Here is a 19,026-nt window from a genome sequence, read left to right on the forward strand (position 1 = left end):
CTTACACAGTTTATTGATAGGTAAGTTATTGCATATATTAGACTTACACAGTTTATTGATAGGTAAGTTATTACATAATAACCAAACCCAGCTGGCAATGAGCAGGTTTGAGCCATGACTGGTATATAGGCACATGATTTAACATCTCATGAACCAAACTTGTGCTTAACTGAAAACTAGATATGCATAATTCTCATTTTAAAAAATGGTTTTCTATTCACAGAACTGGGTGTCCTGTCACCACGCAGTCTGAAGAAACCAGGGTGTGGCTCAAGAAAGATGCCAAATGGCAGAACGTACATTTCCACCGCTCAGGAGCTCCCAGTGCACCAGCAAAATAAAATAGCCATCTCTTTTGATTTCTAAGAATACAGGTCATGCAAAATTGTGAAAGGGCACTCAGATAATGATGGAGGATTTCTGGTTCTAACTTAGGGTTTCAACTGACAAGTGTCGCAAAGCTCAAACATCAGTTTGTCTTTTATACTGCTTTTGCTAGCAGCCATTTTTTGTACGGTGTGTATGACTATGTACAATAGCCTTTGATTCTAGAATTAATTGAATCATTTACAGATACATTTCTACAAGATCAATTCAGCTGCATGTGCATATCATTTTTAAAAAAAAGATGCAATTTTTTGAAATTTTCAGGACTGCTTTAGAAAGACATCGTACTGAGTGGTTGCCACGGCAATATTTGTCGTGACAACCAGCTTTGTGACACAGGTGGTCACTATGGCACCCAGTTTTGTCAGACTATCATTCTCGTACTAAAAGGGAATTGAGTTGCCTAGCAAATTATATGGCAGCTGTTTTGAGAAAAGTAGCTATAACCAACGTTGAGCCAGAATTTCTGAGGAATTTTTCTTTTTTCCCGCTAATCTTTCCCGGTTGCAAAGATAAAAGTAATGATTACACTTTGCTCACCCTCTTGTCTAAAGTGGTTCATGTCACTAGAATCATTGAGGATGAATATACCGGTAAAGTACTTCTTGTGGGAGGCAATGCCAATGGCCTTATTTTGGATTTGGTGACCTTATATGGTCAATGGTAGCACTTATGATGACCTTATACGGTCAACGATAGCACTTCTGATGACCTTATATGGTCAACGATAGCACTTCTGATGACCTTATATGGTCAAAGATAGCACTTCTGACGACCTTATATGGTTAACAAGAGCACTTCTGCTATTTTGCGTTATTGCTATAAAGGAGTACAAAGTGTTCCTGTGAAGCAGATCGGACTGTAGCTTTCTAGGCATACCTAACAAAAGTAGGATATTTCTATTTTAAAACTAAAAAACTTTGGGGACATTATAGTCAAGGATTTTTTGCACACATCTTCCTAGTGCATTTCTCTTTAACTTACAAATCCAAACTTTCACTCACACTTTTCAAAAGGAGATTACTAGCAGTGCTAACTTTCAAAGGGCAATCCGTTTTTTGTTGTCTCTCTTTACTGATTACTGCAAAAAGGGGGAATTTGTATGTCTTAGGTACAATCCAACATGTAGAATTTAGGCATAGATAAAAATCATTGCTTTTTTCACTTGACAGTGCATGATTCATGGATGCCGCATGTGTTTCACATGACAGTCACATGGATGTAAAATATGTCACATGATATTCAAATTTTATAGCATCTGCCAATACTTGTTCTTTGTCTTTACCAATTATTTCAATTCTGTATTTTTGAGGCACTTTTTACCTTTTTCTTCACTTCATATGGAGTTAAATGTGGATTTCTATTGTATGTGGACATGAATTACTCTCATTTAGGGAAGGTGCAGAAGATAAGCAATGGGTTCGTTGGTGGTTGGCAAAAAAAAAAAAAAAATTTCTTCTTGCGAAGAATTTGATTCTTTTTTTTTCATAATGCTGCAGAGGATATGTACTTCTATAACACTTTCACATTTGTGCTGTCTCCTTTCATCAACACAAGTGTAGTGTTAACATTAGATGTCATTAGGTGTCACATGACTGGTGTGAATGTCATGTGATGGCCACATGACATTGGTCACATGACAGTCACATGACAGTCATCCATTTCTTGGTCAGCATGTTTCTTAGGGATTTATCAACAAAGAAAATAATAGACAAAAAAAAACATACAGTTTTCTTCAAAAAAAAAAAGATGCAATTTTGTTGAAATGGAAGTTATTAATAATTCCTCACTAAATACTTCTAAATCTTTACATATTAAGATCGTCATTTATTTCCATTTTTGAAAATTTTGGAAGAACATGCACAATATTCAATTAATTCATTATATGATAGCTAGGTATTTTTTTCTCTTAAGAATTTACAACATTTTTAGATGTGATCAAACATTTTGTCTGTGTCCAAGCTCTGTCTTATTTTCAATATTTTCATGTTCAAAATGAGTGACAATTGTTGACTGTTCGATGTGTTTTAGTTTTATAAGGCAGTGGCTGATAGTTTTTTTTTCAGAGGGAGGGGGAGGGGGTCGCTACCAAGGGCACTTACCAGGTTGTATATATTGATGTATGTTTCACGGACTTCATTTGGGATCCCCAACACTGAAATAGATCTTCCCCGAGTTGACAATATATGGTTCCACTTTTTTTGTTTCTGTTGTCATGGTGATAGCCAAGGGACCATCGTTTCTACCATGTTTTAGTCCATGGGTCTAGAGAAGACTTTTTCAGGTGTTGCCTTGTGTTCAATTCTAAGTGAACTGGCATTTAACTCGCATCCTTTTCATATCGTATTTCATAAAAAAAAAACTTTGCATAAATGTAAATCAGTGTGTAAGAATTCGTCATCATTTGTCAGTCATATAGATAAGACAAGTTTTTGTTATTCGTGACTTGCTGCCGTCACCCTTGCAGATGACATCACTTCTAATCATATTGAACCTTAGCTTGCCGTTCAGTTTTTTTTATGCTGTTCACATTATTTGTTTCACAAAACATATCGGGTACTCATATTCTTCTTTTACTCAACTGTGCATGTTTGGAGTTCACAACTTATGGATGAATGTTAGTTCAAAACCTTCAACCTAAGGTGACTCAATAACCCACCATAAGACCCCTTAAGTTAATACTTAGTTGATAATCTCATTAAGACAATTGTTTCAAATAATCAGTTTGAAATTATAATGTGTGCAAAAGAGCTGTGACTGTACTGTAAACCTGGATATTTTTGCTACTACAAAACTTTTTCAATTTTACAGTCTTCAGCTAGTTCTCAAAGACTAATTTGTACTAATTACCAGACTGGCACATTGTGTTCATGTACGAAAAGGCATTTTTGTCACTACTTATTTTTGCATCTTTGAATTCCAGCAAAATTAGGGAAAACAAGTCTCCAGCAAAAATTTCCAAAATTACAATACTAAGTACATATGTGCACACGAAAAGTTCCACAGTAAATGAAATATGGCACCCTTCAATACCCATCCCGACACTCTTGTTTTTAGGCATCTCAATACGCCATATTCTGGTTTCCAAAATTCTGGCCACTTCGTAGGTAAGCATCACAAGATGACGTGGCAAAGTGGAGGCTAAAATTTTCAGTCACGGACACTGATCATGCATGTGGCAATACACAGAACAGTTAACTTGGCTGTGTTACATCCATGTCTGCTATCGTCATGGTTACGAATATTTTGATTCCTACTATTTGCATCAAATAATATTGACAACATAGAGAAGACTTGTGAGTACTCAACTAATCTGGCCCACACTCCAGCCCCCAGAATGTCCTGCAAACAGCACTCCTAGTGGTCAAACCCTGAAATCTTTTGTTTTTCTGATAACTAGAGTCTGGCGTATTGACATCTTTATATAGACAAGGAAGGATAAGATACTGAAGTGTATAAAATCATTTCCAATAGACAATCTTACTTCATTTCCCATGTAACTGAATTAGTTTGTCATGTGACCAAGGGCAAGATGATATTGAGTGTTTTTCTCAGATATAATCAAAGTGAGACATTCGTATAATTAACCAATCAGAATAAGTCCAATTCGTAAATGAATAAATGATATGCCAGTAAGCTGATAATTATGAATTTATATCAGAAACCAAAAGATCCAATCATTTCAAATCATGTGTTTGATATACAGGTGTTCGCAAACTAAGTGATGATCATGTACAGAATTAAGTCCTATCAAATTAAGTCCACCTGGTTGATATATAGATAATATGCTAATAAATTGATAATTATTCGTGTCAGAAACCTAAAGGTCCAATTAGAGTAAGTCCACCTGGTTGATGTACAGATAATATGTTAATAACCTAATTAATATTCATTTAACAAACTGAATTGTCCAATCATATTGGGTTCACCTGGTAGATGTACTGATATACCGATTAGTTTGTTATGAGATACAGAATAGGTATGTACATGTCAAAAACTGGCCATAGTCTACAGAGATTAAATCTACCTATTACAAGTAAAGGTATTTGTCATCATAAATAACGCTTTTTATTAACTACACATACATAATCAAGATATTGTCGCCTATTAATGAGGTACTGATCATATGTTAATAAGACATAGAGAAACCCTAGGCAACCAATCAGAATATTTCCACCTGGTAATTATAGAGTTGATATGCTAATTAATTAGTTCACAGAAATCCTAGTCAACCAATCAGAATATTTCCACCTGGTAATAATAGAGTTGATATGCTAATTAATTAGTTCATAGAAACTCGAGTCAACCAATCAGAATATATATTGCATTGTAATATCACATATAGTGAAGAGCCCCACCTGTGGTTAATCCTCTTTCTACCAGGGGGTATTTGTTTGTACACGAAAAAACTACAAGTTAGGAAAAAACAGAATTAACATGTAAGACAAATCATACAAGAGGCTTAAGTTGATAAATTCATTTTTTTCAGTGATTTGAAAACTCCATTTTCAATATCATTATTGGTTCTCTTTTGTGACACTTTCAGTGCAGTGATACTGCACATAAATTGTGTTTAAAATTAATGAAGAACAGACTATGCATATGGAGTGACATTTGCATATGAATTACTACACCATAATTTGCATATTTGATCAACCAATCAGGGAACTTGTAGGTTATTACAAGACTGGGTTCAGACTTTACAAAGCGTACTATTGGTTGGGGTGAAATTTGTAAGGTTACAAGAAATTTACTAAAATAGGTCATAGCAAGGAATTGTGCACACAATATTCTCATTATGTATTTGAAGACATGCCTACACAAATAACACCACTGCCACATTTTGAATCACAAACAAATAATCAAATTAATGCTTAAATAGACAAGTAACACACTTTTACATGCCTTTGTTCCATACACTTAAAATATGACACAGATTTCTTAAGTTTAGTCAGGTAATGTAATTTTAACACATTTCAAATAATCTTGTATACAACATAAGCTTTCATCCAAAGCAGGTTTATCGAGACAATTTATAATTATTGCAGGTAATTTTGTCTTTATCAACCTGCTGCACGAATCAATTATTTTGTTATATTTAGAGGCCTTCATTGGCCATTTTGGTCACAGTTTACATCAATTTTTCACACTGTAAGTAATTTGCATACAGTGATTGATTGACATGTCACTTTGACCAATCAGATTCAAGATATATGTTTTGTGCAGACACTTTCTGATATGTCTGTAATAACTGTAACTAGAGCATTTTTGATGGGTAGTGTTGTTACTGTCCTGTAGATACCTCCATAACACCTACAGACTATATAAAGCTATGGACATTATTAATGATGATGATGATGATGATGATGTATGATTTGCACCAAATCCTGAAGGTTTTTTTTTATCATATCATGCAAATGTAGGAAAATTACACACACAAGTTTATGGATTCAATATGAAGGACTTACAATATTATCAGTAAGTCATGCAATGAACAACCCCCACCCCCACCTCCACACCCACCATCACCATCACTACCACCAAAAATAAACTTTAGTTACAGCTATCTCAGCTTTAGAATGTGAACAACAATGCTTTTTGTCAGGGTCAAAGGTCAACAGTTGATATAAATTCCATATAAGGAGGGTCATTGGATTGAATCTTGTCATCATTGGATCACTTCTTTATTTATGCAAATTTATGCCAAAATGAATAACCAATCAGTGAGATGCTTCTGATTTAGTACAGGTTTGAGACCTACACATTTCCCAGAAAAGTTAGGATGTGGTTTCTTGCCAAATTATTATGAACTAGTCATGAAATGTTGATAACATTGTGCAATATTTTGAACTGCGAGTGCATATAAATCATCTTGTCAACAGAAAACAAAAATGCTGAAAATCTTCAATTTGTGCACAATTTATGAATTTTCTGGTGAACGACTGTAGTACACATCTGAAATCAGTGTAGGGATTTTGAATGCATTTTCTTCAAGTTGTATTTGATACAATTTACCATTTTGGTTAATTTCTATTTTCTGATATGAAAATGAAGTTGACAGATGAGTATACCATTCACCACCTCTCTCCTATCTTATACAGAAGTGCAATTCTTGGCATTTTATTTGCATAGATGAATAGAAAGGGGTCTGAAAAGAAAAAAAAACAGAATTGTGTAATTTCAAAAGAAGCAAAAATTTTCAGGTAATGTTCACATGAAACATTTACAGAGCACAAAAAAACGTTCTGAGGAGAGTTTCCTCGAAGTGTACATATGGATAGAATGTTTGCTGTTTACATTCAGTACAAACGTCAGTCTACTTATGAAAACAAACAAATAAGATTTTGATAAACAAAAATTTGATCCAATCCTAAACTTCAACAAATTACATGATCACAAGTCTAACTGAGTTTATGAAAACATTCATAGTACAAAATTCATAGAATTAGAACAAGTGTTGACATTCACAGCCCAGCATTCATAAGATGGAATTGGCCAATAATAATGTATAACCACTCTGTGAGGCAGCAGGAATCCCAATTTTTTTGTATTTTTTTTTCTTGCATAAAAAATATTTGTATAGAAGGGGAAATGGGCTAATTGAGATTTCTGTTAATTGGTTAATTAATGTTCTTAATATATGTGCAATTAGTCGCAGCTTGTAGATATCAGTTCAAGGGGAGAGTTGCTATTCATTCATAGTTTTATTAATTAATTAATTATTAATTGAATCTTCATACTTGGTATAGAATTGATTGTAATTAGATGGATATTATGTCAGCTTTCATCTTTAATTCAATGTAAGCTGAAGACACAGGCTTCTAATAAAGAATACTTTCAAAATTTAAGTTATTACCTCTTAGTTTTTATGTGAGTGTGTGTGTGTATGTATGTATGTATGTATGAATGTATGTGTGTGTATGTATGTATGTATGTATGTACAAATGCATGTATGTATATATGTATATGTATGTATGTACAAATGTGTATGTATGTATATACAAATGTGTTTATGTATGTATGTATGTATGTATGTATTGTATGTATGTATGTATGAATGTGTGTGTGTATGTATGTATGTATGTATGTATGAATGTGTGTGTATGTATGTATGTGTGTGTATGTATATGCATATACGAATGTGTGAGTGTGTATGTATGCATGTGTGTATGTATGTACGAATATGTATGTGGGTGAGTATGCATGTGCAAATGTATGTATGCATTTGTGTATGCAATGGTATGGATGGGTGGGTGGATGGATCCTGGTTGGGGGGGGGGGGGTATACCACTGGTCAGATCTAGTAGGGGTATGTGGCCAATGTTGCCAACCCCAGACCTATTTTGACCAAAACCAATCTCTCATTGCAGACGATTCAAGTTATTAGAAGACCCCATTTTAGTCCAAAGGAAATAATCACCAGTATGAAAATGTCAACCAGTGAATTAGCTGGGGGAAATTCCAAGAAATTCTGAACTAGTCTGGAATTTATTATGTGGTTCCTTACAGGACCCCATTTTCATAGTCCAAACAAAATAAAAAATTGTGTAAAATGGACCCATTTTAGACTCATCTCTACTAAACATACAGAACCCATTTTGAACCAAAGGGTGACAAACCCACCCCAAAGGGCAGCACATATATAACGTATATCTAATAGGCAGGAGTACCCCCACCCCCACCCCACCCCTGGGATGGATAATGTATATATCCAATGGCATTATAATAATCAATGGTAAATATATGTAAATATATTCCTAACATGAAATACACATCCAAACATGTATTAAGTACAAAATAGAAAGAAACATGAGAGCAAATAACCAAAGCAATCTGCAAAATTTGATAACTTCTCAACACTGCAGACTTGGGATTGGAAATATATTGGTTCAGTTTGAACATACAAGTAATTCCTACCCATTCAGAGGTCAAATTATTGATTTGGATAAAGGTGTGGAGTTAACCCACTACCGACAGAAATGGGTAAACATGTTCGCTGATGTATAAACACGGAATGAATGCATTTTGAATAAAGTTTGACGCCTTTCTTTTGACAAAATTGTATCATTCGATACTATTTGAGCGTCATTTCGAATGCAGGTAACGTTCCATTGCTAAGTAGTTCCTCTCATTTGCATATCATTTGCATATATTATCGCCTGATATTGCTCATTTCAATACTTGATTGACAGGAGTATTTCAGCGTTTCGGCGCACTTTTCAGAAGACCGGCGCCTAAAATTTACATGTAAAGTATTTATTTACATTGAATGACCTTTGTAGGTGTCAGCCAGCTGATTATTGTTTACATTAATGACAGATAGATGCCTAGAGGAAACGACTTTCAAAAGGGACAAATTGTAGCATGCATCCATGAAGAAGGATATAACAACAGAGAAGTGCCAGAAGACTGGATATTTCTGAACGAACAAGTAGATAATAATAATAATAATAATAATAATAATAATAATAATAATAATAATAATAATAATAATAATAATAATAACAACAATAATAATAATAATAATAATAATAATAATAGTGATAATAATGTAATAAATACTAGTATAATAATAATAGCACTTGTAAAGCGCCATATATCCTAAAAGTCCATACGCGCTGAAACACTACAAAAGCGATAAAAACTAGTGGAACACATACCAAAAGAGTCTCAAAGTTCACTGACAATTTAAAAAATCCCATGTAATATTAAAGTGACTTTTCTTTAATATTTTGTTTTTGCTTTTATTACAGGTGACACTTTCTAGTGACTTTTACCATGCTTTTTAAAAGCATCGTCGCAAACCACGGCCTGTTTTTACGGCAAGGTTCTTAACGCGCCTCCCTATGTAGTGGTAGAAATACTAGTAATAACTCTGGTTTGCGAGAATGAATAAAAGTCACCAATGATACACAAGACTCACCGGTAAAAAGTACTTGTGATAGCAAAAAGTCACTTCTAGAAGTCAGTAATGATAAATAAGAATCACTGGTAAAAAGTCACTAGGAAGTGTCACCTGTAATAAAAGCAAAAAAAAATATTGAAGAAAAGTCACTTATGTTAAAATTGCTTTTCTGAACAGGTGAGTCTTCACTTTAGTTTTAAAACACGATAGTTCATCACACTGTCTGATGTCAAGAGGTAGACTGTTCCATAAAGACTGCTGCAGCACTGAAGAAAGCACGTTTCTCATACGATGATTTTACCGGATTAATTTCGACAAGTAGCTTGGACTTAGAGCGTAGATTACTGCTGGGTTCATAACTTCAGAAGCTGGGATATGTATGGTGGAGCCGTGTCATGGAGTGCTTTATATGCAATCAGACGTACCTTGAATTCAATCCGTTCAGATATTGAAGCCAGTGGAGGTTTTGAAGAACTCCAGTAACGTGGTCATACTTTCTGGTTTTTGATAAATCGAGCGGCTGTGTTCTGTACAACTTCAAGCTGAAGTTTCCTTATACTGCTGAGAGGAATACCAAAGCTGTTGCAATAATCTATCCTGGATGTAACAAAGGCATGGACTAGTAATTTGACTGCATCATCTGTAAGATATTTTCTGATTTTACCAATGACAATGTTCCTAATATACAACCTCGAAAAGTTCCAAACAAGCGGAACTATGGTGAACAAGCCGCGTAGTGGTCGTCCTCGCGTCACCACGGAGAGGGAAGATAGATTGTTAGCTAGATACAGTCTGGAAAACCGTATGAGAAATGCACCAGAAATTAGATCTCTTTAGAGTGTGTCAACCGTGAAAAATGGGCTAGCTTCGGCAAATCTGTCACTAAACGTAAACCGCGCTACTCTGTACTCAGGCCTCGACGTAAAGAGGCACGGCTAAGATTCGAAGACTGGTCCCGAGTTTTGTGGACTGACAAATCAAATGTTTGCCTGTACAACAACTACGACATGAGATTTGTACGCAGACGACCCTGGGAAGCCTACAGTGAAATTGTATCGTCCCATCCTTGAATTTGAAACATGGCGTGAGAAATGTAATGGTTTGGGGGTGTTTTTCAGCATTCATTCCGTGTTTAATACATCAGTGGACATGTTTATCCATGTATATTAAGGTGTCGACACAGGGGTTCTACTTCCATGGTGCGACAATACTTTCTGTCTATAATGGGTTAACTCCACATCTTTATCCAAATCGATAGTTTGACCTCTGACCTGAGGTATAGGGTTCAATGTCAAAGAATGACAACTCTGACTGGAAGACCAATAACTACATTTACTTGCATCTGGACGTTGGAACTTCAACCTGCAACCCACCCCTTTTTAATCTTGCAAAAAGTCAGATTTTGAACTCTAAGCTTTCTTAGAAGAGTTTGTTTTTTTCGACTAAGGACTATGGATTCTTCCACTACCGGCACACCTCAAGTTACAACCCAGGAGAAGGGTAAGTGTTTAAAGGGTAAGTAATTATCGGTAGCATTTTGGTACTATGCATGTTTCGTTCCTGCTCTTGGGAGGTAGGTGGTGTTAGGGAGCGACCAGTTTTTACGACCGGGGGGGCACCTTAATTTGGGACTCAAAGAAGGGGGGTCATCATTTTTACAAAGTCAATAAAGGGGGGGGTCACCATATTTTCAACAACTGAACGAAATCATGAACCACCCTGCTGTACTTAAATTTCCATACAACAAATGTATGTGCATACAATAAACCATAAACACATAAGAAATGAAATACCTTGAAATTTACTGGATGGTCTGACTCCAAAATCTGTGCCTACATTGACCTGAACATGTTGAATTGCACACAAACATAGCCAATAGAGACACACTTTAAAATAATTTAATGAATTTGTATCTCTAAATGGTAACTGACCTCCACTGTGCATGTTTTCCCCAAATTTTCTCACTTTCTACTTTATCTTTTTTTATTATCATTAGTGTCAATATGACTTGAAATGATTTAAACTTTTGAAACCCTAAAATTAGTGATTCTTTTATGATATAACTAAGTTGTGTTTGTGGTTTACTTCTGAATGGTGCTCTCAATAGCCTCTGAATGGTGTTCATTTTTCAAAAAGCTCTTACCTCCCCCCACGCGCTTAAATAGCAGGTGCACACGCGCGTAGCGTGCACTTCTCCCATACTGTTTTCAGTTCTCTCCCGTACTTTGAAAGTTACTGAAACCCCAAGGTTTACAATTATATTAACTCCATTTCTAATATCGTACTTTACAATTAGCTGAATTAATATATAATGGTAATAGTTCACTCAATCTAAGAGATATCCTAGAACTTTTGGTTACTAAACCATGAATATTTTGCATGTCCATGAACAGACAATCATACTTCTCATAGGGTTCCTGTCTAAAGAGCTTTATATATGTGAAGCAATGGATTTTGGTTAGCAATTTAACAGATACATTTGTACACTTAAAATTACTGTAAATGTAAGAAGTATAATTAACTATGCAGTGTGTTGTATTGTACTTTGAGAATCTAGAGTGTCTTTTGCAAGCACAAGAAGAATATTTCTTGTCAACAGATGTTGGGGGGGGGTCAGTGTATTTTTTTATTTGTCAGGGGGGGGGATTGTTTTGTGGATGAATCACAGGGGGGTCACTATTTTTAAGTACAGTAATAAAAATATACTGAGTGTTTACATTGTATATTTGTATTTGTTTAGACCCTGTATATCCTAGATAAGTTTATTATTAATTGACACCAGTATTGTGTCACACATGCAGAGAAAAGGAATTCCCTGACGTTGAGGTAATTAGGGCATTCTACTGCTGGTTTGATTGTTACAGCACTGGTGCTGAGATGGCGCTTACAGCATACAGACAACATTTTACACTAATTTACTTTATATACTAAAAAAGAATTCCTGCATTTTAATTGCCCAATTTAGTAGATTAATATTAAATCAATAAAAGATTTAAATAGTAGATTACTGATATAGATGAAAGAAAGTGCATTTGCGGATGATTTGACTTGTTTTTTGACCTGTGAAAAATCCGTCGAGGTGCTATTTCAAGTGTTAAAGAAATTCCAGTTGTGCTCTGGTCTGAAGGTTAACACAGAGAAGACGGAAGGGGTGTGGCTTGGCCCATGGAAGGGGAGAGGGGAGTTAAAGTTTGGGGTAAGATGGCCTACCGCCCCTGTCAAAATTGTGGGAGTCTATTTTGCATACAACCAGAGGGAGGTTGAAATAGTAAATAGTAGTACAGCACTAAATATAATGAAAAGTGTCATAAACACTTGGAAAACAAGAAAACTTTCCCTTTTTGGGAAAGTTCAAATCATTAAAACTTTGGCTGTGTCTCAGTTTTCATATATATTAAATTGTGCTGTGCTCCCAAAAGATGTTTTCCAAAACATAAATAAGTTGATCTTCAACTTCCTCTGGGATTAACGGAACAAAGTTGCAAGGAAAACCATGATAGGGGAGGTGGGCCAAGGTGGACTGGGGTACCGGACCTGACCATAATGAAAAAACAACAACGTATCCTAATAAAGAAATTCTTGAACCCTGACTTCACTCAACCCTGGACAACATTTGTGAAAAATGGGATAAAAATTGATCTTCAAATGTAATTACAATATAAACACCCTACCCATTATTGGTGGATGTACACCCTTTTGGAGGGAATGTATGGGCCAGTGTGACAGAGGACTTCTATGGAGAATTCAATCAAATAATTTGGAACAACAAACATATAAAGATAGGGGGAATGTCAATTTATTATCCGGAATTTGTTGAACATGGTATAATGAGAATTTCAGATCTGTATATGGAAAATGGAATTATACCAGGGCTGTTCCTAGCAAAATCTGCCTAATTTTGTCAGACCCAGATCAGACACTTTTACTAAATTTCATAAGCCTTATAGTTAGAAAATACATTTACTACTGTAAAAAAAAGGAATCCCTTCCTGTGTTCAGAAAACTGTACAACCACTGAATTTAAACTACTTTATAAATATGAACACTTTATTGCAAAGAAAAACCACAAACTCATACCATTTCTAAAGAAATGGACCCCCCTCATTCCATATGTAACATAAATGGTAATGGGTTGCAATGTAAACATTGCCCTTTTGTAAACTGGAATGTAACATGACATGTATACACTTTACAAATAACACCCAATAAAAAAAACTTAATTACAAAAAAAATAAATAAATAAATAAATAAATAACCATGACAACAAGTTATTTACTTTCAGTTTGTATATAGTAAACGTAACAACAACTTATCTTATTTACTTTGTAAACAATAACCATGACAACAAGTTGTGTTTACTTTCAGCTCGTAAAGAAGAAATAATCAAGTTGACAGAGTCACTCCTTGAAGCAATTGCTAACAGAGATTTTGAAGCATATACGTGAGTATATGTATATACTACTATATGTCTGTCAGCTGTGTTCAACAAAACAAATAGAGGCCAGGGTCATTAGATTTCAAAGTCAATTCTCTGGGCTACCCCTTCACCAATTGATACGTATGAATGGAATCTTCCTTCAAATGTTTACAATGATATGATGTCGTCCACTTAGAATTCGCCAATAATCTTTTCATCACTATGAAGTTTCTCAGTTTAAAGCGACCAGTCTGTAACTTAATCAGGTATACTTTTGTTTCATAATTAAGTGATTAACTTTAAAGTTACATATATATATACAATGCATGTATAACTTTATCTCAAAATATTATGTATTCTTCTAGGAAACTATGTGATCCCAATCTGTCGTGTTTTGAGCCTGAGACTGTGGGCCATCTAGTGAAAGGGCTGAAATTTCATAAATACTATTTTGATAACGGTAAGTGTATTCATATTCGATATACTGTCATAACATATCGCTTTCATAATGTGGTCATTCTGGCTGAAAATTAGAAAAATTAATGTATCCACCCCCGAAAAATTATCTGTAGTAAATAGTGAAATAATGTGCCACGGAGGCATGAATATGGTGGGCCCTGGAGGAGACATACGTATAACCAGTAGATAAAATTGAATTATGTCTATTTGACTCAGAAGGCGCTTTTCACAGAACATATTGTGATAACCTTTAAGTTTAATATTTGACTTTCGTCATAAAACCACACACCTCAGTTATTTGTGGCAATGGAACACCAGTCACCCCTTTTCGTTGCGTCGGCAGAAAGATACGTTTTGACTTCTGAGACACTCTCTCTCACTCGATTGATAAAGCTGATACTGACAGACAGACAGGAGCACACATGCATACACACACGCACCCACACACACACACACCCACACACATACACACGCATACACGCTCGCACATGCACATACATACATACATACATACATACATACATACATACATATATACACACACATGCACACATACATACATACATAAATACATACATACATACATACATACATACATACATACATACATACATACATACATACATACATACATACATACGGGTGCTGCACATAGTAATCTATTTCATTTTTAAATTGAAACCCCATGCTGGGACTGTTTAATTCAAAATGTAGCTAACTTTCATAATTCTTAATTTGTTTGTTGTCTGTTCCGATCCTGCATTCACAGGTATCTTACAAAATCGAAGCAGGAGTACAGTTGTTAATCCACACGTAATTCTCCTGGGAGAAGATGCTGCTAGTATTGCATATGTTAGATTAAGACAACATAAGGATGAGTAAGTCACTGCAAACACCTCACTCTCTCACACAGTCCTCATAGCTTGGCATCACTAGGGTTGTTTTGTATGTACTGATATCTACTATCATGCAAAGTTCCTTATCCCTCTGCTGTTTTTGTTGTTGTTTTTGTTGTTACTGTTATTTTAATATTTTACTTGAGTTTACACATGATAATCAGCTAGCTACTATGAACACTGAGGCCAGTCATTACGCAGCTACTTATAGAAATACAGACAAGTATTCTATACTTAAGTATCTTGGCAATAATTTAACCATGACAACTGAGGGGACACCCCCACCCCCACTCCCTTTGTTTAAATTTTAATGAATGATGAAAAAGTACATTTCTGTCTATCAAATTCAAGTTTATATTTTGTCATTCACAGAAATGGCCGCCCTGTCACCACACAGTCTGAAGACACCAAGGTGTGGCTCAAGAAAGATGCCAAATGGCAACTTATACATTTCCACCAGTCAAGCATGACACAAACAAAATGAAAGACTTTGTACGCTTTTAGACGTTTGATTTTGCATAAAGGTCTCACAATATTCTATTCACAACAATTGAATAACACATTATATGACTCATAAATATCATTTGATTTCTTTTTCCAGATATGTAGGTATACTGTAACATTCTACGGTCAGTATGATTAATTTGTACTAACACCTTTCATTCTTATTACATTTGTAATTTTTTACAAGATCATTCAACTACACATGTATTTAATTTTAAACAAAGATTTCTTTAGTTTTATTATGTTGTTGAAAAAACAAGACAGACAGACAGACAGACAGACGGATGGATGAACAGACAGACGGACGGACGGACAGACAGACAGACAGACAGACAGACAGACAGACTGAATATACCGGTACTGTACCCAGTATGCCTAGCTATAGACATGGGTAAATTGGTCACTGAATATACCGGTACTGTATGCCTAGCTATACATCTGGGTGAATTGGTCTGCCACTAAATATACTGTATGCCTAGCTATACACGTGGGTAAATTGGTCACTGAATATACTGTATACCTAGCTATACACCAGGGTAAATTGGTCACTGAATATACTGTATACCTAGCTATACACCAGGGTAAATTGGTCACTGAATATACTGTATACCTAGCTATACATCTGGGTGAATTGGTCACTAAATATACTGTATGCCTAGCTTTACATCTGGGTAAATTGGTCACTGAATATACTGTATGCCTAGCTATACACCTGGGTAAATTGGTCACTGAATATACTGTATGCCTAGCTATACATCTGGGTAAATTGGTCACTGAATATACCGGTACTGTATACCTAGCTATACACCAGGGTAAATTGATCACTGAATATACTGGTACTGTATACCTAGCTATACACCAGGGTAAATTGGTCACTGCATATACTGTATGCCTAGCTATACATCTGGGTGAATTGGTCACTGAATATACTGTATGCCTAGCTATACATCTGGGTGAATTGGTCACTGAATATACTGTATACCTAGCTATACACCAGGGCAAATTGGTCACTGCATATACTGTATGCCTAGCTATACATCTGGGTGAATTGGTCACTGAATATACTGTATACCTAGCTATACACCAGGGCAAATTGGTCACTGCATATACTGTATGCCTAGCTATACATCTGGGTAAATTGGTCACTGAATATACTGTATGCCTAGCTATACATCTGGGTAAATTGGTCACTGAATATACTATATGCCTAGCTATACATCTGGGTAAATTGGTCACTGAATATACTATATGCCTAGCTATACACCAGGGTGAATTGGTCACTGAATATACTGTATGCCTAGCTATACACCAGGGTAAATTGGTCACTGAATATACTGTATGCCTAGCTATACATCTGGGTAAATTGGTCACTGAATATACTATATGCCTAGCTATACATCTGGGTAAATTGGTCACTGAATATACTATATGCCTAGCTATACACCAGGGTGAATTGGTCACTGAATATACTGTATGCCTAGCTATACACCAGGGTAAATTGGCCACTGAATATACTATATGCCTAGCTATACACCAGGGTGAATTGGTCACTGAATATACTGTATGCCTAGCTATACACCAGGGTAAATTGGTCACTGAATATACTATATGCCTAGCTATACACCAGGGTAAATTGGTCACTGAATATACTATATGCCTAGCTATACACCAGGGTGAATTGGTCACTGAATATACTGTATGCCTAGCTATACACCAGGGTAAATTGGTCACTGAATATACCGGTACTGTATACCTAGCTATACACCAGGGTAAATTGGTCACTGAATATACTGTATGCCTAGCTATACACCAGGGTAAATTGGTCACTGAATATACCGGTACTGTATACCTAGCTATACACCAGGGTAAATTGGTCACTGAATATACCGGTACTGTATACCTAGCTATACACCAGGGTAAATTGGTCACTGAATATACCGGTACTGTATGCCTAGCTATACACCAGGGTAAATTGGTCACTGAATATACCGGTACTGTATGCCTAGCTATACACCAGGGTAAATTGGTCACTGAATATACTGTATGCCTAGCTATACACCAGGGTAAATTGATCACTGAATATACTGTATGCCTAGCTTTACACCAGGGTAAATTGGTCACTGAATATACTGTATACCTAGCTATACACCAGGGTAAATTGGTCACTGAATATACTGTATGCCTAGCTATACATCTGGGTAAATTAAGTGGTCACTGAATATACTGTATGCCTAGCTATACATCTGGGTAAATTGGTCACTGAATATACTGTATGCCTAGCTATACATCTGGGTAAATTGGTCACTGAATATACTGTATGCCTAGCTATACACATGGGTAAATTGGTCACTGAATATACCGGTACTGTATACCTACCGGCAGCTATACATCTGGGTAAATTGGTCACTGAATATACTGTATACCTAGCTATACATCTGGGTAAATTGGTCACTGAATATACTGTATACCTAGCTATACATCTGGGTAAATTGGTCACTGAATATACTGTATACCTAGCTATACACCAGGGTAAATTGGTCACTGAATATACTGGTACTGTATACCTAGCTATACATCTGGGTAAATTGGTCACTGAATATACTGTATGCCTAGCTACACATCTGGGTAAATTGGTCACTGAATATACTGTATGCCTAGCTATACATCTGGGTAAATTGGTCACTGAATATACTGTATACCTAGCTATACACCAGGGTAAATTGGTCACTGAATATACTGTATACCTAGCTATTCATCTGGGTAAATTGGTCACTGAATATACTGTATGCCTAGCTATTCATCTGGGTAAATTGGTCACTGAATATACAGTATGCCTAGCTATACATCTGGGTAAATTGGTCACTGAATATACTGTATACCTAGCTATACATCTGGGTAAATTGGTCACTGAATATACAGTATGCCTAGCTATACATCTGGGTAAATTGGTCACTGAATATACTGTATGCCTAGCTATACATCTGGGTAAATTGGTCACTGAATATACTATATGCCTAGCTATTCATCTGGGTAAATTGGTCACTGAATATACAGTATGCCTAGCTATACATCTGGGTAAATTGGTCACTGAATATACGGTACTGTATACCTAGCTATACATCTGGGTAAATTGGTCACTGAATATACTGTATACCTAGCTACACATCTGGGTAAATTGGTCACTGAATATACTGTATACCTAGCTATACATCTGGGTAAATTGGTCACTGAATATACGGTACTGTATACCTAGCTATACATCTGGGTAAATTGGTCACTGAATATACTGTATACCTAGCTATACATCTGGGTAAATTGGTCACTGAATATACTGTATACCTAGCTATACACCAGGGTAAATTGGTCACTGAATATACTGTATGCCTAGCTATACATCTGGGTAAATTAAGTGGTCACTGAATATACTGTATGCCTAGCTATACATCTGGGTAAATTGG

The 19,026-nt window shown here is 35.7% G+C and overlaps 2 protein-coding genes across 7 annotated transcripts in view; both read left to right on the forward strand.

Annotated features, from left to right (window-relative positions):
* LOC144452256 (calcium/calmodulin-dependent protein kinase type II subunit delta-like) overlaps window positions 1–7,212 on the forward strand; it is a 113,431-nt gene extending 106,219 nt beyond the window's left edge. For all 6 annotated transcript variants that reach the window (XM_078143313.1, XM_078143314.1, XM_078143315.1 and 3 more), the window contains one exon: window positions 224–7,212. In XM_078143313.1, the coding sequence (XP_077999439.1) occupies window positions 224–341 (118 nt within the window). In that variant the 3' untranslated portion in view covers window positions 342–7,212. The remainder of the gene's footprint in view (window positions 1–223) is intronic.
* Window positions 7,213–10,743: 3,531 nt separating this feature from the next.
* LOC144452080 (calcium/calmodulin-dependent protein kinase type II delta chain-like) lies at window positions 10,744–15,548 on the forward strand. Its single transcript, XM_078143092.1, has 5 exons — window positions 10,744–10,792; window positions 13,658–13,733; window positions 14,075–14,169; window positions 14,938–15,046; window positions 15,437–15,548. Exons 1-5 carry the CDS (start codon window positions 10,744–10,746, stop codon window positions 15,546–15,548), a joined length of 441 nt encoding a protein of 146 aa, XP_077999218.1.
* Window positions 15,549–19,026: the final 3,478 nt, after the last annotated feature.

Source organism: Glandiceps talaboti, chromosome 22, assembly GCF_964340395.1.
Source record: "Glandiceps talaboti chromosome 22, keGlaTala1.1, whole genome shotgun sequence".
NCBI lineage: Eukaryota > Metazoa > Hemichordata > Enteropneusta > Spengelidae > Glandiceps > Glandiceps talaboti.